Below are 26650 nucleotides of genomic sequence, written 5' to 3'. Positions count from 1 at the left end.
AACACAAGGTAGTATATCACAGAAAAGGTCAGGTTTTTTAAGACTGTTCTACTCAATTTCAACCTATAAAAACTACAGCAACTGAAAAGTCATTGAAAAAATAATGTGCATCTCATCTTCATATTACATTTTCACTTAAGTGGTATCGAAGTTTGAGATACTTACTTGCAGTAAGAATAATCAGAGCAATGATTCCTGCATCTGAGAAAATATGAAAACAGTTTTGAAGATATTAAGCATCTATGGGTCCTAGATAGCAGCTGTATTTTAATTTTGATCAGATCGTCTAAAAACTACAGTAAAAATGTTTATCAATCTAGTTTTAGCATGACTGCTACTGCATCCAAGTCATTTTGATCACAGAACACTTTTAAACAGATTCCAGCTACAGGATCCACCTTGTGAAACTCTTAACAGGAGCCTCATTTTTCATTGTTTTGTGCTTTAGCTACCACACCAGGTTATTTTGTATAGGTTACTAGTACTGTTAGAATTAACTAGATTAGAGAAAATTATCTACATGTGTCTATATATAATACCACTTACATTTGTCATGGTACCTGCACTAATAAAATAACTATAAATGTCAATTATTACTAATTATTTGTGACACATTGTTTCTTCCCTACCTACAAATGATTGGAACATATTTCCATGTAGAACTCTAAGGTCTCATAGTACAGGGTTATTAATAACAAAATGATACCTAAATCCTCAAAGTCATCAAGTGATAGTATTTCGTCACTGGGATTGGGATATCCTAGGGAAAAAATGGAAATAGGTAAAAAGAAAGACTAATTAAATCTTAAAGATCTATAAATTCATTGGTTTTGGTTTTGTGCCTTTTTATAATTCATAATTATAATTTAATTTTCCTTATAAATTATATTAATGTTTCTCATTAAAAGTTGCATTATAAAATATTATAAATTTATATTCAACGCCATCAACATTCTTCTTCCTGTCCACTGATATTCCTTGCGACTAATTCTGTGGTACAGCAAGCAAATTTATCATTAGTGTATTCCAAAAAACTAAGCTTGAATTCAATACGATTCTACTCAAAAGATAGAGGAAGGCTTAAAAATGATTTAGAAGTTGCTCTGGAGTAGAAAGACTCTTCAACATTATACAGGCCATTTATAAAATACTCGTGGCTAACATCATACTCAATGTTGAAATACTAAAATTTTTTTCCCTTAAGATCAGGAACAACACAGAATTCCTGCATTTGCCACTTCAATTCAATGTAACATTGGAAGTTTGGGTCAGAATCATTACGTAAAAAAGAAGTTAAAAATATCCAGATGGGAAAGAAGAAATAAAATGATCTCTCTTTATAGATGACATGATTTTCTACATAGAAAGCTCTATAAAGATCACACACGTACACACAAACACATACACAACTGTTATAACTAATACATAAATTCAGCAAAGTTGAAGGATAGAAAATGAACACACAAAAATCAGTTGTGTCTCTATACACTAACAATGAACAATCCAAAAATGAAATTAAGCAAACAATTCCATTTACAATAGCATTAAAAAGAATAAAATACTCAAACTTAACCAAGGAGATGAAAGGCTTGTACATTGAAGACTATAAAAATTTCTGAAAGAAAGTGAAGAAGACATAAATAAATGGAAAGACATCCTGTGGTCATGGACAGGAAGACTTAATATTGTTAAGATGTTAATACTACACAAAACAATTTACAGATTAAATGCACTCTCTATCACCATCTTGAAAATGCATTTTGCAGAAAAAGAAAAATACAACCTATAATTTATATGGAATATCAAGGGACTAGCAACAGCCAAGACAATCCTGAAAAAGAAGAGCAATGCTGAAAGGGCTCATACTTCCTGATTTCAAAACTTACTAAAAAGCTACAATAATAAAACAGAATGGTACTGGCATAGAGACAGACATACAGACCAATGGTATAGAATATAGGGCCCAGAAGTAAACCCTTGCTTATATGGTCAAATGATTGTTCACAAGGGTTCTAAGAGCATTCAATGGGGAAAGGGCAGTCTTTTCAACAAATGATTTTTAGAAAACTGGATATCCACATGCAAAGAATGAAATTTGACACTTATCTTACACCATATACAAAAATTAATTCAAAATGTATCAAAAACAAAAGACTTAAAACTATAAAACTCTTAGAAGGAAACATAGAGGACAAATTTCATGATGTTGAACTGGCAATGACTTCTTAGATGTGACACCAAAAGCATAGGCAACAAAAGAAAAAATAGATATATTGGACTACATCAAAATTAAAAACTTTTGTGTATCAAAGGACACTATCAACATAGCAAAAACCAACTCACAGAATGGGCAGAAACATCTGTAAATCATACGTCTGATAAGGGATTGATATCCGAAATATATTACGAATTCCTAAAACTCAATAACAACAACAAAAAGCCATTTTACAAATGGGCAAGGGACTTGAATAGACATTTCTCCAAAGAAGATATACAAATGGTCAAGAAGCACATGAAAAGCTGCTCACCATATCACTAATCGTTAGGGAAATAAAAGCCACAATGAGATACTACTTCACACCTATTAACTAACAGATTATGATGGTTATTATATAAAAAACAGAAATTAACATGTGTTGGCAAAGAGTTTGGGAAATTAGAAACTTTGTACATCACTTGTGGGAATGAAAATGGTGCAGCCACTTAAAAACTTTTTAAAAATGGAAGACAGTATGGATGTTCCTCCAAAAATTAAACAAGAATTAATATATAACACAACAATTCCACTCCAAGGTATATACCCCACAAAAAAATTCAAAAGAGGTACTCAAGCAGATACTTGAATGCCAATATTCTGAAAAGCATTGTTTAGAATGTCAAAAGGTGAAAACAACCCAGTATCTATCAACAGATGAATGAATAAATAAAATGTGGTACATACAAACACTGGAATATTTTCAGCCATAAAAAGGAATAAAGTTCTGATACAAGGTGGATGAACTTTGAAGACATTATGCTAAGTGAAATAACCCAGACACAAAGAGACACATGTAAAGTACCACTTAAATGAGGTATCTAGGTAAGTTAAATTCAGAGACAGAAAGTAGAAAGAAGTTATTGAATGTGGGAGGAGGATTGAGAAAGGAGCACGACTGCTTAATGGGTATAAAGTTTTAGTTTGAGATGATGAAAAAGTTTTAGAGATAGATAGTAGTGATGGTTGCACAACAATGTGAATGTATATAATGCTACTGAATTGGATGAAATGGTAAGAAAAATTAAATAAATGTTGATCTGGAAAAATTACAGTAAGCATTCTGCCAGACATTAAAACATATTATAGTACTAGAATGAAAAACAACAACTTGGTGTTGGCACAGATATGGACAGAGTTCAAGGGAACAGATAGAAGACTAAAACACCTATGGATTTAATGGATGATAAAAAGTGGCACCTCAAAACACTTGGAGAGAAGACAAGTTATTCAACAAATGGTGCTACTTTGCCATTGGATGGGGGTGAGTGGAGTGAAGAGGGACCCAATCTCATTCCACATACCATAATGAATTTCAGATGTACCAAAGATTTAAATCCAAAGAATGCAATTAAGATGCATGGTTTAAATGTTTATATAATTTCAGCTTAAGGAAGTCCTAAAGCTTTTATAAGAAAGACACAATGCTCATAGCCATTAGGGAAAAGATCAATATATCCAGCTACCTATTAATGTAAAAGTTTTACACATATAAATGACCACCAATAGGAGAACAGGTAAATAAAATATGACGGCATATATTAAAGTCATCATTTAAAAGGATGAGAATAAATAAAAATACAATCTCAATATAAGACATTAAGTGGAAAAATGCTAGTTTCAAAAAAATATGAACAGTATGATGCCATTTTTGTTTAAGAAAATAAACACCGAATTAAATGTATAGCTACATATATAAGGATTTTGATGTACAGAAATAGAGTAAAGACACACTAACAGTGATTAACTAAGGTAATAGGCTAGGAGGGAGAACAAATCTTTTACTCTGTATACTTCTGTAATGTTTGAAAATTTACAAAAATATATTCATGTATAAAAATATACTCAGGTAACAAAAAGTTATAAAAAGCAACTCATATCTAATAGTACAGTATAAAATCCTAAAAGAAAACTGACTAGTGAAAATAAAGCAAAAAAAAAAAAAGAAAAGAAAAAAAAAAACAATCCTAGGAAAAAAGTTCACTTCACATTAAAAGGGCTTTAATTTATAGTAAGTTCAAATCGACAAAAAAAAACAGTTTTAGAAACCTAATAGAAAAATGAACAAAGAACATGAATAAATAAATGTAGACAGAAAAAGTTAAGCCTCACTGATAATTAAAGAAATGCAAATTAAAATAAGACATGATTTTACACCCATCACTTTATAAATTTCTTAACTATAAGTAGGATAAAGAGTTACTGAACCTGGATATTTTAAAAGTGGAGTCTTGGTTGGATGAGTAGGCTTGTAACCTGGAAAAATAAATTTGACACAATTCACCATCCTTGTCAATACAAAATTATGAATTTAATTTTGTTTTTTTATTTTTTTTAAGATTATTTCTCAAAATAAATAATACACATACACTCAGAACTTTGCAATTCTACTCCTGAGTTTAACCTAAATATATATTTGTACAAGTGCACAAGGATGTGTATATAAAATGTTCACTACAACTTTGTATTTTATAATGAAAATTCTAGTAGTTAACTAATTATAAATCATAAAATTTATGTATTCTTTTAAAAGATCCAAGTAGTAGTATATTCCATAATTTTTTTCTATTTCACTAAGGATTTCTTGGACATTTTTTCATATTAGCACATTTAGATCTGACTTAACACCATTATATGTTGCTACTGATCCTTTTGGTATAGTCTTTCTCTAACTGATGATAAAAAATGATTGACAATCCCATAAGGAGAGTTGACTTTTTATTTTAAAAAAAAGATCGCTGTAGCTTCTTCTCTTCATAGGCTTTTTCTCACAAACAATTCACATCTTCAAACACTAAACTGTATCAGTGTTTTATAAGTCCTTATGAAATGTTTATGGTCAACTTTCAAAAGAGCATATCAACAAATATAGTATACCACACTGTATAGGCCCACTAGGACATGGATGGGTCAATGAATATAAATTTCATATGCAATCTTTATATATCATCCACCAAAAAAACATCTCTTTCCCCACAAAACTTCACAGCACTCACCAAGGTACTGAAGGAGGTTACTGGGTACCAGGTTTACAGTAATTATAAAAGGTGTTCTAATTACCATGTTAACATGAATAATCCCCCTCAATCCTTCAAAATATCAGGGCAATAGGAAACAAACAAATTAGGTGCCAGTAATTGACATTAGTTTGAGTCATTAGACAACAGGAAACTAGAACCCACAGAAGTGATGTTACTTGAGCGAGCAGAGCCACACTGGGACCCTGAATGCAGTCTGCCCAGGTTAATGCTCTTCCCTCTCTTCCTCTTGTCTCTTGCTTCTGCTGCAACTAAAAGGAAGAAGCCAGAGAAAGCAGCCCTGAAATCAGGAAGATAATTCCTTCTACCATATCAAAATAGTCTCTCAAGTCTTAAGCAGAGCAGCTAATTAGTAGTCCCTGCCAGAAATCCTCCATTTCATTTCAATAAGTAAGGACTTCTCCTGCCTTTCGGTTGTTATGAAATTTACTTTCTGTTGCCAAATAAAAATGCCCAGTAAAGAGACAAATGATATCTGTATGAGGTGGGGAGTGGTAGAAATACTGGTCTTATTCTGGTGACAACAGAAATTTCCCAGTATAAAAAGAACCAAACTGGTTGCAGTCTGGAAAATGAAACATAGTCCTGGACCTGGAAGATACCATGTAAAGGTGATGCTGTAAGTCATACAAGCTACCTAAGAGCTTTCTAGATGCCAGGCACTGTGCTAAGTGCTTTAAATGGATCCCATTTTGACTTTGCTATCACCCAGTGAGGAAGTCATTAAATCATTTTACATGTAAGTAAATATATTTAAAGTTTACGTAACTTGTCCAAGTTCACACACCTGTTGATATCTGTGGACTATGGCAAATACTTTTAGAATCACTAAGCATAACAACTAAAATGGCTTTAAATATAGTCTTCCTCTTTTCATTACTAAAAATGATGAATGAGTGTAAATCACATGAATTTAAAGGATTTTTTTGTAAAATATAAGCAGGCAGTTACTAAATCTGAATGGCCCAAAATTGGGAGTTTTGTATTGAGAGGAATGAGCACTGAAGAACAAACCACATGGGATTACTACTTTCATATCATTTATATGAATTATGCCTCTCATTCTTGACTTATATAAGTAAAAATTCCCATGCTTCAATTTACTCTGAAAAATCATTCCCATCTATTTTTATACATAAAAATACCAAACAAGAGACATTAATATACCTGTGTTCTTTGCTAAAAGAATGTGTTAAGACTCTATAAAAACATACAAAATCACAACAGCAGAATTCTATGTAAGTTCTGTCATACATCTCTCATGGAAATGGATACAAGACAGAGTTAAATACAAAGAGTTATTATTTCAATTATTCTTGTCAATGGCAAAGAAATAAAAACTAAAAGACAAAATTTAAAAAAAGGAAAAAGACAACATTTGTACCTTTAATACACTTTGGCATCTCAGGCTCCCAAGTATTATTACCACCACAGAACACTAGGTTGCTGCCATTAAGGTAAAAACCCTGGAGGCATTCAAATATCACCACTGCTTGGTAGGAAAATTTTTCTCTACTTTCTGATACCATTATTCCATGTTCGAGTACTGGACGTTCACATTTGACCACTGAAAATTGGAGAAATTCCAGAATTAATAAAAAGCTGCTTTCACACAGGACCAGAAAAACTAGTGCAAAGTAGTAATTTCCAGTGGGAAGAAACAGCTGAGGAATGAAAGGCAAGATGTTAATTGAAAAAAAAAAAAGACTTTATTTGTGCATTTGAATTTCAGGCAAATAGATTTAGAGAAACTTAATAACGTTTTTCCACCTAGAACAGACTGTCATTATACTTTATTGGCTTTCCTACATTTTTTCCCATTAATGACAAGTTTTGAGAAAGTGTGACTACCAGGTACAAATTCAGGGCAAGTTCAAAACTTTTGATACTTTTGATACTCTTTAGCTCTAGGACTTTTTTTAAGGTCATGCTGACACTAATTACAATACCCTGCTCTTTTAGAAAGGTAGCAAAGACTTTTTGAGAAGGTAATATTTGAGCTCGATTTTAAAAGTTGAAAAGAAGCTAGCCAGGCAAAATGCTTGGCCCTCACACCAGTGTACTCTGGTGTTTCCCATTCTACTCTACTTCTTCAAAGTAAAATACAGGTCATGACCCTCTAGATTGACTTCAATATCTATGAATGTGTTTTGCAGAATTCGGAAAAAAAAAAAAAACTGAAAAACACTGGGCTGAGCAGAGACTTCAAGAGGATATCTTATGAGATTAAATCTGAGCAATAGATAAGGGCCAGATAATATACAGCTTTTTAAACCAGAATAGTGTTCTTCCTCCTTTCCTGTGGATCTGAATTTCCATCAAGTATCACATCATTTCTGTTCAGCCAGGAGAACTTCTTTATCAATTCTTGTGTTCAGGTTGGCTGATGACAAATTCCCCAAACTTTTGTTTATCTGAAACTGTTTTTTATTTATTTCACCTTCAGTTTTGGAAGATTTCTCCTTGACAGTGAATTCTAGGTTAAGTGTTTTATTTTTCTTTCAGCACATTAGCAGACATTATTGTCTTCTCATCTCCACAGTTCCTTAAGAGACATCAGCTGTCATTCTTAACGTGGGTAACGGGGGGGGGATGGGGGTGGGTGGGTGTGTCCTCAATATAATATCTTTTTTCCCTGGCTCTCTTTTCTTTTATTTTTTTGTTTTCAGTAGTTTTACCATGATGTATTTAGTTTGGTGGGGGTTTCTTGGTAAAATTAAAATTTTTACTTATCCTGCTAGGGTCACTGAATTTCTTGTACCTGTAGGATTATTGTTTTGTATCAAATTTGAAATATTTTGGCCCGTATTTATTCAAATAATTTTCTGTATTCCTCTCTCTCCTCTCTTTCTGAAACTTCAATTACATGTATATTTGACTGTTTGCATTGCCACATTTTTGTTTTTAATTTCAGCCATTCTAATAGTTGGTTGGTGGTATCTCATTGTGATTTTAAATTACATTCCTGTAATTACTAATGATATTGAGCAACTTTTCATGTACTTTTTGCCATCTACATATCGTGTTTGGTGAAACATGTCTATTACTAATTTTTGCTCATTTAAAAAAATTGTTTTCTTATTATTGTGTTTTGAGAGTTCTTCCTATATCATAGATACAAGTTAATTATTAGATACGTACTTTGCAAATATTTTCTCCCAATCTATTGCTTTTTGTTGTTGTTCTCTTAATAATATATTTTGTAGTCCAGAAATTTTGAGTTTGGAGTATCCAATTTATTATTTTTTTCTTTAAAGCATCATGCTTTATGGGTTGTATCAGAGAAATCTTTGGCTAGGTCACAAATATTTTCTGTGTTTTCTTGTAAAAGTGTTGTAGCTATAGGTTTCACATGTATATCTATGCTTCATTTTGAATAAATGTTTGCATATGGTGCTAACATGGGCTGAGGTTCTTTTTTTTTTTTTTTTTCAGCATATGGGTGTTCAATTGTGCTGGTACCATTTGTTGAAAAAATTGTTCCCCACTGAATTGTCTGTATACCTGTGAAAATCAACTGGACATATTTCCAAGGGTCTAATCCTGGACTCACTATTTTGTTTATTGCTCTATATATCTATCCTTTCACCACTACCAAACTGTCTTGCTTATATGCCTTATAGTATGCTTTATACTAAGTCTTGACATCAGGTAGAGTACATCCTCCAGTTCATTTTCAAAAACTGTTTAACTATTCTAGCTCTTTTGTCTTTCCATATAAATTTCAGAATCAGCTTGTCAATTTATACAAAAAGTTGTACTGGGGTTTCTATTGGGATTATGTTGAATTTATAGATCAATTACAATGAATTTACACCTTTATTATTTTGAGTCTTCCATTTCATGGCCAATGTATATCCCTTTATTTATTAAGGTCTTTAATTTCCTTTATTAGTGTTTAGTGGTTTATACCATTTAAATCTTTCATATATGTTAGTTAGATTTATATGCAAGTATTTTGTGTTTTGGATTTGCAAATAGTTGTTGTAAATAAAACTTTCAGTAATGATTTATTGCTAGTATGTAGACATATAATTGATTTCTGTATGTTGATCTTATATTTTGCAACCTTGCTAAAACATCAGTCTTTGGAATTTTCTACATAGACAATCATGTTATAAATGAATACAGACTATTTTATTTCTTTCACTCCAATGTATGTATGCTTATTTCTTTCTCTTGCCTTATTGCAGTGAGTGGGACCTCCAGTACAATGCTGAATAGAGTGATGAGAATAGAGTGAGTACAATGCTGAATAGAGTGATGAGCTATTCATACTTCCTTTCTTCCTACCTTGGGGAGAAAGAAATTAGGCTTTTACTATTAAGCATAATGTTAGTTGTGCGATTTTTGTATGTGCCTTTTATCAGGTTGATATAGTTAGTTCCATTCTGTTCCTAGTTTGCTAAGTTTTATCATAAAAAGATGATGAATTCTGTCAATTGCTTTTTTTTGCATCTATTAAGATGATCATATATTTTTTCATTACAGTCTTTTGATATGGTAAATAACCCTGATTAATTTTAAAATCTGAACCAATCTTGCATTTATGGAATAAATCTTACTTGGCTATGATGTATTCTTATTTTTATATATAGCAGGATTAATTTTTCTTCTTTGTTTTTTTAATTGGAGTAAAACTGCTTTACAATGTTGTGTTAGTTTCTGCAGTACAATGCAAAGGAACGAAATTGGGTCATTTGTAGAGATGTGGATGGACCTAGAGTCTGTCATACAGAGTGAAGTGAGCCAGAAAGAGAAAAACAAATATCGTATATTAACATATATATGTGGAATCTAGAAAAATGGTACAGATGAACCTATTTGTAGGGCAGGAATAGAGACGTAGATGTATAGCAGGATTTGATTTGTTGATATTTTGTTGAAAAAGTTCTATATTCAATACGGATATTGTTTACAATTTTCTTTCAATGTTTTTGTCTGGTTTTAGTATCAGGTAATGTCCCCATGAAGTGAGTTGAGAAGCATTTCCTCCTCTTATATTTCTTGAACAGTTTGTGTAGAGGTGCTATTATTTATTCCTGCAATGTGCAGTAGAATTAATTCCCCAAGGAGGCCATCTGGGCCTCAGTTCTCACTGTGGGAAGGTTTTTAACTACAAATTATATTTCCTTAATAGGTATAAGACTATTCAGGTTACCTATATATTCGTGTGAAGATATTTCGGTATTTTTTTGTCTTTCAAGGAATTTGTCAATTTCATTTCAGTTGTCAAATTTATAGGCATAAAGATGTAATATTACAACTATCATCATTGTAATATTTTTTAACTATCCATTTAAATGTCTGCAGAATAGTGTTGTCCTCTTTTTCATTCTTTTTTTAAAAAATTATTTTTTAATACAACTTTTAAAGGTTACATTCCATTTACAGTTATTACAAAATATTGGCTATATTCCTCATGTTGTGCAATACATCCTTGTAGCCTATCTTATACCCAATAGTTTGTACCTTCCATGCCCACACCCCTATATTGCCCCTCCTCACTGGTGACCACTAGTTTGTTCTCTATATCTGTGAGTCGGCTTCTTTTTTGTTATATTTACTAGTTTGTTGTATTTTTTAGATTCCACATATAAATGATATCATACAGTATTTGTCTTTCTCTGTCTGACTTATTAAATATCTTTTTCTTTCTTGTCAGCCTAGTTATAGCTTTATCTATTTTATTGATCGTCTCCAAGAACCAGGGGTTTGTTTCATTGGTTTTCTCTATTATTTTCTCTTCACAATTTCATTGATTTCTCTCTATCTTTATGATCATCTTATGTCTCCTTATTTTGAGTTTGCTCTTCTTTTTTTAGTTTTTTAAGGTGGAAGCTTAGATTGTTGATTTGAGACTTTTATTTTTTTCTAACACAAGTATTTCATGCTATAAATTTCCCTTTAAGCAATGTTTTTGTTGTATTACACAAATTTTGATATTTTGATGTATTGTGTTTTTCATTTTTACTCAATTCAAAACACTTTCTAACTTCCCTTGTTACTTCATCTTTGACTCATGGGTTAGTAAGGAGTGCCTTTCATAATTTTCAAGTATTTGCAAATTTTCTAGATTAGCCCTGTTTTAATTTCTATGTTTATTCCATTGTGATCAGATAATGCACTTAATGATTTCAATTCTTTGGAATGTGCTAAAAATAATCTTATTGCCTAGAATATGAGCTACCTTAGAGAATGTCCCATGTGCACTTGAAAATAGTAAATATTATCCTGTTATTAAGTGGTTTTCTTCCAAGAATCAAATAACCTCTAGCATCTCCTTGCTTTATGTAACTCTCTAGTGCCTTAAATATTGTTTTAAAAATATATTTTGTTCAGAGTTTATCATTCTTATCAATGAGAAGCTTAGCTTTTTAAAATTTTCTCTACCATTATTTGTAGCCAGAACTCTCAGACAACTTGCAATATAAGAAAAAACTTTATTTTTGAGGCAGGGTATGTTGAGTTTTTTAGTTCTTTCAAGCAAAAAATCCTAATACACACACACACACACACACACACACACACACAATTAGTTCACAATGTGTAAACTGTAATGTCAAGAACATCTGGGGTGAGGGGTGGAAAACCCCACAACTAGAACTATTTTCTGTTCGATTTGGCCTAAATTAAACTAGAAGTCAATTTAACCGGAGGAAGAAACATGTATGACTGTTTTACTTATAGGTAAAACTATTTACAAAGTGTTCCACAGTATTTACAAATGAAGAAGGAAACAAATGGAAACATTATTACCTTTACACAGAGGAGCGGCACTACTCCATTTGCCAGGTCCAGAACAAATAAGCTTGCTCTCTCCAACAAGTGAGTATTCATCTGATCCATTTGAAGGATTACAACTATAAGTTACTAATTCATTATATTCAAATATATTCCTGTAGCTATTGGTGTGTTTTCCATGTTTTATTTTTGGAGGTCGTCCACAAAAAATCTCTTAAAAAGGGGTAAAAAGAGAAAATAAAGGTAAAGGGAAGGTGAAAGAGTAAGACAGCATCAGTAAAGTCCTATGAACTACCTTCAATAAGTTCTTTAACATATGATTTCTAGAAGTTAGTTGTGAATCCTTTATCCATTTAGAGGAGAGTTTCCATGAGAAAATGTATTATCCCAAATTCAAATCATGTAGAAATAAACTTTTAAGAACCAAACTCATTTTCTTAAATACCTATATAAAGTACCTATATGAAATACCTATATTTATCTATAAGGACATGCTAAGTTTTGTTCTAATCATCATAAGAGATGGAAATTTAATGAGAAAATATGCTTGTGATTAAAAATAAAATTCACTGCTAGCTAAGAAATGCATATTTATAATTTATAAACATATCCATTCACTACATCCATGGTTCACAATAATACCAAGATATGGTCTTATTTCACTGTCATCCTTGTAAGTTTATGGTGAAATTTTCCAGAATCTACAAATTGTGTGATTTTGCCACAGACTGAATCCAGATGTCTTCCTTTAAGCCAGATATTGAAGAGATTTGCAAAAATGTAAAACAATGCCACTATTCCCACTGTTGGTTTTGGAAATTTTTAATTTTTTCATAAAAATATGTTGTATATATTAACATGTATTGACTTTACTGTTCCTAAAAATGATTTAATAATTAACTATTTTAAAAACTTTGGTTTTAATTCCAATATAATGAATACCAATAGACATAACCCACACAAAGACAAGCTCTTTGGAATCATTGTTGATTTAACAGCATAAACAGGTCCTGAAGCCAAAAAGTTTGAAAATTCCTAATCCAAATTATAAAGTGAGAATTAACTTACTTTCACAATGTGGTATCAAATCACTCCAATGCACATTATCTCCAATAAGGTTACAAGTTAGAATTTTTTTTCCTCTTAAGTAATAACTAAATGAAAAAAGAAAAGGTTACTGTTTCTTTAATAGCACATAACACTGAATATTTTTATATGGTTGTTTTTCTGCACTACAGTAATTTGAGGGAGAAGTTTCTTAAATGACATGATATAATGAAAGTGCTAACCAAATCTGCAGTTTTAATCAAATAAAGAGTTTCTGCATGTGGACACACACTGTCCCACAGCAAAATGTCTAAATTACTATCATGCCTGTCAGTGTGGCCTCTTCACCATCTCTGGCAAATGCATCACACATTCACTTCTATGCTTTTGCTCACACCATTCTGCTCAGCAAGGACTGAGCAGAGACATCAGGCCCTAGAGCTTGCCTGCCTGGATTCAAGTCCCAGCTCCATGAATGACTTGTTATTTAAGCTTGGGAAAGTCTCTTACTGTTTCTCTTGCTCAATTTCCTCATCTATGTAAAAGAGATAATAGTACATACTTCATGGGGTTGTTTTGAGAATAAGTTAGCATCTGACTCATAGTGAGTGCTAGGTAAGTTTTAGTTCTTTTTAATATTCTTTAGATCAGAATATCTTTCCAGGAATAGCTTGGGAATACTACTTAATGAAATTTTCTCTGATGATTTAAACTCACAGTACTCTCTTCTCCTTCTGGATTCTCATTGTAATGATCATAAATAATGGTATGTATTTGGCACTTCTTATTTACTATTTTGATTTAATATATTATGTTAGTATATATTGTGTTTCTAACCAGGCTACAGCTTTTTTTTGAGAAGAGTCTATGCTTTAAGTTTTTGGTACCTTTCAAAGTGCCTAATAGGCTCTCTATATCTATGACAGGATGTTCTAATATTTTTACTTGATCAGTTTAAATATAATCAGTGAAACTGCTTGTACAAGGTTCCAGTTGACTTTTCCATTAAGCTGTACTCATTTTCTGTATATTAGTGTTTTAGGAGAGGATTTTGGGAAGGTGGTAGAGTTGGAAGTTCTAGGAATCTGTCACCATAACTAGACAAAAACTGCAATGGCAGAATCTGTCTGATGTCACTGTTTTGGAACTCTGGAGTCTGTTGAAGGCTTGCAAGTTCTAGAGGAAAACTCAGGCAGGTAAATTGCATTAATTTCAGTCAATTTCAGCTCTTAGGAAAACAGCAGCAACTTACCCCTACCCTCAGCAGTGTGGCAGGCAACTGTGCGTGTGCTCCTGAAGCAGCTTACACACAGGTTGCAGGAGGTACAATAGCCAAAAAGACTGTCTTCCAAGTACCAAGGATCTGTACTCTGATTGCTGACTGCTAGTTCTGATCACAGAAAGTGGTGGCAGCCATTGTTGTCACACCTTGCCGACTCTTGCAAGCCCTATCCTTGTTGGCTGAAGTGACTTACACAGGATTTAAAGATCCAGCAACATTTGCTTCCACTTTCATTTTTCATGTTTCCACTCTCAGAAGCCAGGCACTAAAGACTAGGACATTCAAAAACAACTGCATATGTGGGGAAATTTAGAAAGTGAGTGTGCATGTTCAGGGAAAAAACACAGAAACAGCCTGAGAAGACCTTCAGTTTACATCTCAGGTGATCCCTGCCACAGAAACATGATACAAAAAATCAATAAACAAAAACAATAACAAAAACTGCAATGTCTAGGGAAAGGGGAGAATCTGATTTGCAGAGTTACACATTATTAGATTCCAATATCCAATATTCCACAAAAAATCACCAGGCATACAAAGAAACAGGAAAGTATGGTCCATTCAGAATAAAAAAACAAATGAACAGAAACTGTTCCTGAAAAAATCTGATGATAGATATATTAGATAAAGACATCAAAATATCTTAAAGATGCTCAAAGAACTAAAGGAAGACTTGGAGAAAGTCAAGAAAATGATGTGTGAACAAAATGGAAGTATCATAAGGAGCTAGAAAACCTAAAAAGGAACCAAAGAGAAATTATGGAGCTTAAAAGTACAATACCTGGTATTAAAAATTCAATAGAGGGATTAAAGGCAAATTTGAGCAGCAGAAGGAAGGATCAGTGCACATGAATATAGAATGGTGGAAGTTACTGAGTCTGAGGAACAGAAAGGAAAAAGAGTGAAGAAAAGTGAGCAGAGCCTAAAGGACCTGTGTGATATCATCAAGTGGATCAACCTACACAGTGTGGGAATCTCAGAGGGAGAAGAGAGATAGAAAGGGGCAGAGAGAATATTTAAAAAAAATAATGGTGAGCAACTTTGCAAATTTGATGAAAGACACAAATATAAACATCCAAGAAGCTCAACAACCCCCAGGTAAAATGAACTTAAAGACACCCACACTAAGTCACATAATAACCAAACTTTCAAAAGACAAAGACAGAGTGGCTAAGATGGCCGAGTAGAAGGACCCTAAGCTCACCTCCTCTCACAAGAACACCAAAATCACAACAATCTATAGAGCAATCATCATTGAAAAAGACTGAAACCTACTAGAAAAGATCCCCTACCACTAAAGACATAAAGATGGAACCACAAGGAGACTGGTAGGAGGGGCAGCCTTGCAATATAATCAAATCCCATACCCCCCAGTGGGCACCCCACAAACTGGAGAATAATTATATTACAGAGATTCTCCCACAGGAGTGAGTTCTGAGCCCCACATGAGGCCCCACAGCCCAAGGGTCTAGCACTGGGAAGAGGAGCTCCCGGAGCATTTGGCATTGAAGGCAAGTGGGGCTTGATTGCAGGAGCTCCACAGGATTGGGGATAACAGAGATTTCACTCTTAAAGGGTGCACAAAAAACCCTCACACACACCAAAGGACCAAAGTTAAAAGCAGTAACTTCATAGGAGCCTGGGCCAGAGCTACCTACTCATCTTGGAGGGCCTCCTAGGGAAGTGGGCGTAGCTGTGGCTCACTCTGGGGATATAGACATTGCGGCAGATATATCAGGGAGGATTCATTTGTGTGAGTTCTCCCAGAGGCTGATATTTTGGCACCAAGACCTGGCCCCACCCAACAGCCTGTAGGCTCCAGTGCTGGGACATCTCAGGCCAAACAACAAACTGGGAGGGGATACACCCCCACCCATGAGCAGACAGGCTGCTTAAAGACTTCCTGAGTCCACAGCCACCTCTAAACACATCCCTAGACATGGCCCTGCCCACCAGAGGACCAAAACCCAGCTCCAATGGTTATGGGGCAGACACCAGAAGCAAGAAAATTACAGTCCTGCAGCCTGCAAGCCAAGTCTGCAAACGCAGGCCAGATACTACCCTGGGACCAGCTGGCCCCTGGCCCTTGGGTAATGAGAGGGGAGTGCACTGCTGGGATGCATAGGATGTCTCTTACAGAGGGTCACTTCTCCAAGGTCAAAAAAAAGTAACCAACCTATCACATACATAAAAATACAAATAGCAATTTAGAGAAAATGAAGCAACAGAGGAATATGTTTCAGATGAAGGAACAAGATAAAACCCCAGAAAACTAAGTGACATGGAGATAGGCAATCTACCCAAGAAAGAGTTCAGAGTAATGATAGTAAAGATGATCAAAGAACTCAGGTGGAGAATGGATGCACGGAATGAAAAATTAGAAGTTTTTAACAAAGAATTAGAAAATATAAAGAATAACCAAACAGAATTAAAGAATACAATAACTGAAATGAAAAATACACTAGAAGGTATCAATAGTAGAGTAAATGAGATGGAAGAACTGATTAGTGAGGTGGAAGACAAAGTAGTGGAAATCACTGCCACTGAAGAGAAAAAAAAAAAAAAAAAGAATGAAAAGGAATGAGGACAGTTCAAGAGACTTCTGGGATAACATCAAGCATGCTAATATTTGCATTATCAGGGTCCCAGAAGGAGAAGAGAGAGAGAGAAAGGACCTGAGAAAACATTTGAAAAGATAATTGCTGAAAATTTCCCTAACCTGGGGAAGGAAACAGTCACCCAAGTCCAGGAAGTGCAGAGAGTTCCATACAGGATTAACCCACAGAGGAATACACCATGACACAGTGTAATCAAAATGATGAAAATTAAAGATAAAGAGAGAATATTAAAAGCAACAAGGGGAAAGCAACAAGTAACATACAAGAGAACTCCCATAAGGCTATCAACTGATTTTTCAGCAGAAACTCTGCAGGTCAGAAAGGAGTGGCATGATATACTTAAAGTGATGAAAGACAAAAACCTACAACTAAGAATCCCCTACCCAGCAAGGCTCCCATTCAGATTTCATGGAGAAATCAACAGCTTTACAGACTAGCAAAAGCTAAAATAATTCAGTATTACCAAACCAACTTTACAACAAATGATAAAGAACTTCTCTAGGTGGAAAAGAAAAGGCCACAAATAGAAACAAGAAAATTATAAAATGGAAAAGCTCACTGGTAAAGGCAAACTTACAAGAAAGGTAGGAAATCATCCACTAGTAGGGAGGTTAAAAGATGAAAATAGTAAAAATCATTTGTATCCACAATAAGCAGTTAAGGGATACACAAAACAATTAGATGCAAAATATAAAATCAAAAACAGTAATTGTGAGGGGAGGAGAGTACAAATGCAGGGTACCTAAAATGCATTTGAAATTAAGAGATCAGCAACTTAAAACAAGCATGTATAAATATAGACTCTAATACAAAAACCTCATGGTAACTGTAAAACAAAAATATATAATAGATATACATACAAAAAGAAAAAGGAATCCAAACATAACATTAAAGATAGTCATCACAAGAGTAGAGAATGAAAGAAGAAAGGGGAAACAAAAAGACCTACAAAAACAAAATTCAATTAACAAAATGGCAATAGGAACATACTTATCAATAATTACCTTAAATGTAAATAGACTAAATGCTCCAACCAAAAGACAGACTGGCTGAATGGTTACAAAAACAAGACCAATATATACACTGCCTACAAGAGACTCACTTCAGATCTGGAGACACATACAGACTGAAAATGAGGAAATGGAAAAAGTATTCCATGCAAATGGAAATCAAAAGAAAGTCAGAGTTGCAATACTTATATCAGACAAAAATAGACTTTAATAAAGACTGTTACAAGAGACAAAGACACTACATAATGAGCAAAGGATCAGTCAAAGAAGAAGATTATAAAAAGTGTAAATATATATGCACCCAACATAGGAGCACCTCAATATATAAGGCAAGGGCTAACAGCCATAAAGGAAAAATTGACAGTAACACAATGATAGTAGGGGACCTTAACACTCAACTCACATCAATGGACAGATCATTCAGACAGAAAATCAATAAGGAAACACAGGTAACACCCATCCTTCTGAAACTATTCCAAAAAACTGCAGAGGAAAGAACTCTTCCAAACTTGTTCTCTGAGGCCACCATCACCCTGATACCAAAACCAGACAAAAATATCACACACAAAAAGAAATTTATAGGTCAATATCACTGATGAAAATAGATGCAAAAATCCTCAACAAAATACTAGCAAACCAACTCCAAAAATACGTTAAAAAGGATCATACATCATGATCCAGTGGGATTTATCCCAGGGAGGCAAGGATTTTTCAATATTCACAAATCAGTCAATGTGATACAGCATATTAACAAATTGAAGGACATAAACCATGTGATCCTCTCAACAGATGCAGAAAAACTTTTTATAAAATTCAACATCCATTTATGATAAAAAACTCTTCAGAAAGTAGGCATAGAGGAAACATAGCTCAACATAATAAAGGCCATATATGACAAACCTACAGCTAACATCATACTCAATGGTGAAAAGCTGAAAGCATTTCCTCTAAGATCAGGAACAGTACAAGGATGCCCACTCTCACCACTTTTATTCAGCATAGTTTTGGAAGTCCTAGCCACAGGAAGCAGAAAAGAAAAAGAAATAAAGGAATCCAAATCGGAAAAGAAGTAAAACTGTCACTGTTTGCAGATGACATGATGTTATACATAGAGAATCCTAAGGACACTACCAGAAAACTACTAGAGCTCATCAATGAATCTGGTAAAGTTGCTGAATACAAAATTAATATACAGAAATCTGTTGCACTTCTATACACTAACAACGAAAGATGAGAAACAGAAATTAAGGAAACAATCCCATTTACCACTGCATCAAAAAGAATAAAATATCTAGAAATAAACCTACTTAAGGAGCAAAAGACCTGTACTCTGAAAACTGTAAGACACTGATGAAAGAAACTGAAGATGACACAAACAGATGGAGAGATATCCCATGTTCTTGGATTGGAAGAATCAGCATTGTCAAAATGACTATACTACCCAAGGCAATCTACAGATTCAATACAATGGCATTTTTCACAGAACTAGAACAAAAAAACTTTAAATTTGTATGGAAACACAAAAGACTCCTATTAGCCAAAACACTCTTGAGAAAGAAGAACGGAGCAGGAGGAATCATGCTCCCTGATTTCAGACTATACAATAAAGCAACAGTCATCAAAACAGTATGGTACTGGCAGAAAAGCCAGACATATAAATCAATGGAGCAGGATAGAAAGCCCATAAATAAACCCATACACTGAAGGTCAATTAATCTATGACAAAGGAGGCAAGAATAGACAATGGAGAAAAGACAGTCAATAAGCGGTGCTGGGAAAACTGGACAGCTATAAAAGTAAAAAGAATGAAATTAGAACATTCTTTAACACCATATACAAACGTATACAAAAATAAACTCAAAATGGATTAAAGACCTAAATATAAGACAGTATATTATAATACAGAGGAAAACATAGGCAGAACACTCTTTGACATAAATTGCAGCAATATTTTATTTGGATACGTCTCCTAGAGTAATGGAGATAAAAACAAAAATAAAAACTGGGACCTAATTAAACTTAAAAGCTTTTGCACAGCAAAGGAAACCATAAACAGAATGAAAAGAAAACCTACAGACTGGGAGAAAATATTTGTAAATGATGCTACCAAGAAGGGATTAATTTCCAATACATACAGCTCATCCAGCTTAATATCAACAACAACAACAACATAATCAAAAAATGGGCAAAAGACCTAGGTAGACATTTCTCCAAAGAAGACATACAAATGGCCAACAGGCACATGAAAAGATGCTCAACATAACTAATTATTAGAGAAATGCAAATCAAAACTACAATGAGATATCACCTCACACCAGTCAGAATGGCCATCATTAAAAAGTCTACAAATAATAAATGCTGGAGAGGGTGTGGAGAAAAAGGAGCCCTCTTACACTGTTGGTGTCATTTCTGTGAGCCCTCCTTCAACTCTGAGAGTTGGCCATTTTTACTAGGGTGTACTGTGTTGTTAAGGATAAAGTCACCATGATTACTACATTTTCAATGCTTCCAATAGGCTTATTAGCACATATAATAAGTATTTGATTTTGCTTTTCCTCAATTTAAATTCCTTTCTATTAATTACACATCATTTCATTCTCCATAAAAAGCCCAAGAGTTGTTTGGCTACAAGTGCAACTTATGACCTAGAAAGAAAAATGAAATCAACTTTAAGGGAATGATTAAGCTGAGAAGCAAAGAAAAATGGAATTCATAACATTTAACTTATTTCCTCTAAGGAGTAACTTACTTACCCCTCATTACAAGAAATGTGAGCTTCTGATTCAAACTCAAAGGTTTTATTTGGGGCATATACTTCACCATGTTTTATTTCTGGATTTGGACATGATTTTCCTAAAAGAAAATTTTCAAATTCGTTTTTTCATACCAATTTCAAAACATTTAAATCAAGATCAAAATTCTACACTGCTCTTTTCTATTGATTAAATATTATTTTCTTTCTTTAATTATTATAAGGGCAAACTTAACATTCACATTTACTGAGGAACCAATCACCAATAAAGATTCCCTGGAGATTTCTCAAAGCCTGAAAAAATGCATTGCTATCTAAAACCTAGTTTTGCATGAGAAAATCATTATTGTTGCAGTGGAAAATTGACCCTAAAATGTGTAAAAATCTCTACAGAAAGCAAAAAACAACAAAAATGGTTTTGTTTCCTTACTTAAACATGCTTCTTCAATAGGGCTCCATGAGCCATTAGGCTCACAAGTAGATGCGAGGAGATAAGGCCACACATAAAAGTATCCTCTGTGACACTCATAGTCTATTCTGTCCCCAGGATAATAATGGCGTTTAATGACACCCTTGAGCTTCATACTCTCCAATACTGGTGGATCAATACAGGGACCTAGGAATAAAAATAGAAACAGAAAATTAAGGATTTAATCTCTTTCGCCAGCCACTTGTGGCCTAGCAGCAAGTAGGCAGTACAGAATAAATGGAAAGGTTCTTAGCAAGATTTTAAGAGATTGTCACATGCTTTTACCCAAGTAATGGTAGTAGCGGAGGATGTGTCTTGCTTACTTTAAATAACATCTTATTAGCTTTTAATTTGTTGAGGAATAAGCTAAATTTTCATTCAACAGTAAATTAAAGGAGACAAAATCTTTTTGGTATTGACTAAATATATATATATAGGTACATATCCTTACATACTTTTTTCTAAATTCATTTCAAAACTCACCTCTCCTCTAAAAAGTCTTCCATTGTATATAGCACTCTGCTCAGATTACTCTTCCATAGTTTGAAACACAAGCATATGATCACTTGTCACTCAGTTTCCTCTCAGAAGGCAAGGTCTTAGAGGGCAGGGATCATATGCCTTCTTTTTCTACTACACTCTGTACACACTGGGTGCTCAAGACATGCTATGGTAAGAGGTGACTATTAAATAAACATTGTGGATTTCAAAGATCAAAATAGATGTGGACTAAGTATTTCAAAGTATGACTTCATTTCATATATTTCATATTTGTGAACTAAAGAATTTTATGAATGAATAGATAACATTTAAATATCAAAATTTACCATTTTGAATAGACTTACATTGAAAAAAATTTGTTTTCTTGATATTACCTTAAATGTAATTTAATTTTTCTTCTCTGATCAATAGAGCATGCATATCCTTAGAAGCTCCCTGAGGTAGCTGTTTGGGCTATTTATCTAATATACCCCAACAGTAAAGCTACTTTATTGCTATACTTTTATAAGTTTTTATTCTTTTTTTTTTTTGGCGGTGGGGAGTCCCTCCCTAGAAGAGTGTAATTCCTACTTCAAAATTTCTCTTCCTTTTAATTATCTGTGAGCTCGATAACCTAACAAATCTGTTAGAAAAATTATGTAAAATAATATTATGGAGACACATCAAGTCCTAAAGTGCTAAAGGAATGCAGAGGCCACACCTATAAGGTTAAGGATCTAAGGAGAAAGAAATAGCCCTATTTTGGTCCCTGAGGAACCTTTTCTTTATTACTCCCTGGATCTTGGTCTTACTGCAGATTGAGAGACTGGTCAAGAGAGAACTCTAAAGAGGTGAAATATTACACTCCTTTCCTATCATATTCTAAACTCTAAACTCCTCTCTTGATACACCATCCAACATTTCATTTACATCATGTGCTGAAACTGTTTCAACACTTAGCAAATGTTTTCAACATTTCTACTATGCTGATCTTGTTACATGAATGCTCCTCAATTAACTGCCCAAAACAAAACAAAAGCAAAAAGCAAAAAAAAAAAAAAAAAAAAAGAAAACCAAAACCAAAACCAAAAACCCCAAAAAACAAAACAAAACAAAACCCTTTAGTATTAAAAGCATTGCTTAAAAAGAAAATTAGTTGAGTTGAATTTTATTAATAATATTAAATTTACTCAATACCCTGAGCCAGACGTTCTCATTTTAACATAGGAAAAAAACAAACAAACAAAAAACACAGGATAGAAATGCTATATAATTTCGTACTGGATACAAATGTATTACATCATTCTAGAATTTCCTGGAACCACCAAGAAAGAAATCAAGTTAACAGCATGCCCATAATTAAATTACACAAGTGTTCTTTGTTTATGCACTCAACTTCAGTAACTATCTCGAAAGTATAAAAAAGAAGAGAAAATTCCTAAAGTAACTCTCACACATAGTGCTCTGAATGGAAAAAGACATGTCAATTGGACAGTTTAATCCATTCAACTAATGAAGGATTTCTTCCTACCAATATACATCATGAAATGAGTGCTTTTAACAATGTGCAGTTTAGAATGTTTGCTTTGTCAACCAGTTGATCACAAGCTTTATACACTGTAATAATTGAGTCCAATATCACACATTTTTATAATCAAATTTCTTCTTTTGCTCAGAACATTGAATTTTTTTCCTATGAGGATTTTCAAAGTAAATGTCCCTAGCTCCAAAAAAATAACATCTTAACTTAGTTTTTTCTAAATAGTTTACAACATAATTATTATTAGGGTGTAATGCTATACTTTAACAATGGATGCTATTACATAATAAGATAGGTTGCATTCAGAAAATTCCCCAGTGTTCCAGGTGAGTGTCAGGAAAGTGAAATAATGCTCTGCTGTGAATCAAGAAAACGGTTCACTTTCTATACACTTGCAAAAATTGTGCAAGCACTCTCTACTTGCTTGCAAAATTAAAAATAACTCCCTGACACAAGCACACGCCACACCACTTCCCATGTGGTTCCCTTCAGAAAATCATGGTCTCTGACCCAAACTGGAACTTCCCGAAATCTGACCACCCCTCCCCTTCTCTCACTGTCCACACAACCTATTTTTAAACTTTCTTTGCTTCTTCAAAACACAGGCTCTAACATCTAACCTATCAATTTTATTTCTCAGTTCCCACTCATTTATAAGCCACTTAAGTTATTTTCAAGTCATTAAGTAGCCTCCCTCTTGGTAAATTCACCCTAACACGCTCTCCCTCAGTAATTTTAATTACCCTGTCTATAACATCTGGAGCTATTGTTCATTCTCTCTTTGCTCTCTTGTGCCTAAAAAGCTCTTTTCCTTGGTTTCCAGGTAGCAAACCAGCCTGGTTTTCAGCCTGTCCTCTGGCTGCTCTTCCTTCTCTGTCTGATTGCATAATGTGATGTTCCTCATGGGTTATTCTACGAGCTCTCCTTATTTTCATTCTGCAAATCCCCCTGGGTCAGAATGTACTCTCATGACATCATTACAACTGATGAGAGCTGCCTCCCAAATCCCTCTCTCCATCCTAGATCTCTAGCTGGGGTGCCAAGTCTGTATGTTCAACTTCCTCCCCACAGCTCCACTTGGAATGTGTCACCCTATCTCAAATAACATAATGAAGCCAGCAAACAAGATACATGGTTTCCACAACTGAAATGCCTGTTCCCTCTCTCTGTTTCCACCTTTACTTCTAATTCAAGCCACTATCATTTCTTATCTGGATTGCTATAAGAGTTTCTGAATAGGTCTCCTTACTGGTCTCACCACCTTTCATTCAGTTCATTTTCACATTGCCAGCAGAGTAATACTGTTATGATACTAGCACCAAGGTCCTTCCAAGTCAGGTACGTTTCAACGGCTCCCTGTTGCCCTCATGATAATGTCTAAGGCTTCCTCACATGGCTAACAGAGCTTTAATGTCTGCTCACTCTTGCACAGTCTTCTAAGCCATATTCAATCCCACTAGTAGTGCCCATTAAATTACTCAACTTACTGTAGCGCTCTAGACCTCCATGCATCATATTACTTCAGCTTTGACCAGAGACCCTGACATTCCTCTCACCCACTCATCCTTCAGTTTCATCTTAGATGCCACTTCTTCCTTGAGGCTCTTGACATCTCTCACTCAAAACACTGGGTTAAGTGTCCTCATGGTGCCCCAATTTACTTCTTTCACAGCACTTTTCATACTGTAATTATTCATTGCTTACTTCCCTAGGAGACTGTAGCCTTCTTGAGGACCATGTCTCATTCATCACTGCATTTCTAGTTCCTAGTGCCAAAGCTGAAGGAGTACTGTTATCAGTTTTATACATTCTTGGGTCAAAATTCAAATTCTTTACTGTTCAGCCAAACTGCTCCAGAAATATCTTCAAATCATCACTTTTTTCACTGCTGTTTCTGTTCCTATTTTCCATTTCTTTCATTCATTTATTTACAAACATTTCACTTTATCAGAATTTTTAATTTCTTTCTTGTCAAAATATTTTAGTATTTTATTATAAATCCATTTTATATTACTTCTATGACTAGAAATAGTATTTTAACATTATTAAAAGTGAACTCCAAAGACTGTGGGTTATATTTTTTTCCTAAAGATTAGCAATGAACAATTCTAGAACTTGTTTCTTAAAACAGTGGTGATATTAATCATTTTAGAAATACCAAATTAAACCTGTGCCTATCATTATTTTAGTGTTTTTTAACTAACTTATTCTTGACAATCTTCCTATGAGTTGTGTACTATTTCCCATTCTTTAAGATGAGCAATCTGAACCATGGTAAGGTGAAGTAACTTGCCCATGAATACATTCCCTGTAGGTAGCAGACCCAGGGTCAAGCCAGGAAACCCTGTTCCACTACCCACATTGCTTTCCATCACTGTCTGTCATCCAGAACCCTTGTATGGTTATGACAACAACGTTTGTCTGCAATTTAGTCCTTAAGCAATGGTATTCTACTGAGCCTGGGGAGATTAAAGCAACGTTAGTTTAGATTTGCATTGTGCTAGGGCAAACAAAAGGCCTCAAGGTGCCCAAAAAGAACAGGTAATAACATCATAGTCTGATTTTTATGATAGTAATTTTTCATTCCTAACTATCCTGCTCTTCCATAATAATTCACTCTGTGATCTACACCGCTGCCTTCCTCTTGCCTCCTTTGCCCTACTGCTGCCACACTGGGTAGCTAGGCAGTCCATGACTGCCCTGAGCCATGTCACATCTCTGAGCCTTTGCTCACACTGTTTTCTCTGCTCTGAACACCTTTCTTCCTGCTCAGGAGAACTCCTTCAACTCTTGTCTTCCTTGACTTAATTCACTCAACATCTCTTCTAGGAAGTAGTCTCTGCTTCCCTGGGGAGGCACTGACCAGTCCCCTTCTCTTGTGTAAGCAGCTTTTTGTAGGAAAGAGCTATTTGCAGGAGGTTCCTTTTGCCTTGTCACTTTAGCAAAACTATACTTTAATTAACCTCTGGCCCAAGCACACCTTTCACATCCTTAGATCACACAATACTTTGCCTAACCTGTTGGTTCTCTTCTTAGATCAAAGAAATAGAAAGGAAGAATAATTAACAGATGATCAGATCTTTCCCCCAGCTTTCCCTTCAGTAACCTCCAGAGCAAACTGTGTGAAAGAGATAACATCTAAAGAAATATCACAAGGAGTCGACAAGTCTGCAGGCAATGAGAGATGTCAATAAATATGACTCCCTATCTCAATGATTAACTAGGATTACTTCCCCTTTTTCCCTTAAAAAACTTTCATGGCCAAGCAGAATCTTCAGAGTTAGTTCTGGGACAGGAGTCTGCCTTCTCCCCAGATGCCAGCCTTCTGATTAAACCTTTCCATTCCTACCAGCACTTGTCTCTCAAGTATTGACTTTTTGAGCAGCGAGCAGCCAGACCTGAGTTCGGTAGCACTC

The 26650-nt window shown here is 34.3% G+C and overlaps 1 protein-coding gene across 1 annotated transcript in view; it reads right to left on the bottom strand.

Annotated features, from left to right (window-relative positions):
• The window catches only part of LOC309647374 (membrane cofactor protein-like), a 56072-nt gene that overhangs the window by 26411 nt on the left and 3011 nt on the right, over positions 1 to 26650 (bottom strand). The window contains exons 2-9 of the mRNA XM_082434699.1: positions 21176 to 21361; positions 20747 to 20846; positions 13105 to 13190; positions 12052 to 12249; positions 6677 to 6859; positions 4463 to 4510; positions 707 to 760; positions 166 to 201 (exon numbers count right to left, since the gene is read on the bottom strand). Of these exons, the coding sequence (XP_082290825.1) occupies positions 166 to 201; positions 707 to 760; positions 4463 to 4510; positions 6677 to 6859; positions 12052 to 12249; positions 13105 to 13190; positions 20747 to 20846; positions 21176 to 21361 (891 nt within the window). The remainder of the gene's footprint in view (positions 1 to 165; positions 202 to 706; positions 761 to 4462; positions 4511 to 6676; positions 6860 to 12051; positions 12250 to 13104; positions 13191 to 20746; positions 20847 to 21175; positions 21362 to 26650) is intronic.

The sequence above is a fragment of the Balaenoptera physalus genome, assembly GCF_965194825.1.
Source record: "Balaenoptera physalus genome assembly, chromosome: 1".
Taxonomy (NCBI): Eukaryota; Metazoa; Chordata; class Mammalia; order Artiodactyla; family Balaenopteridae; genus Balaenoptera; species Balaenoptera physalus.
The sequence above is the reverse complement of the archived record's forward strand: the minus strand, read 5'-3'. Positions and strand labels throughout refer to the sequence as shown.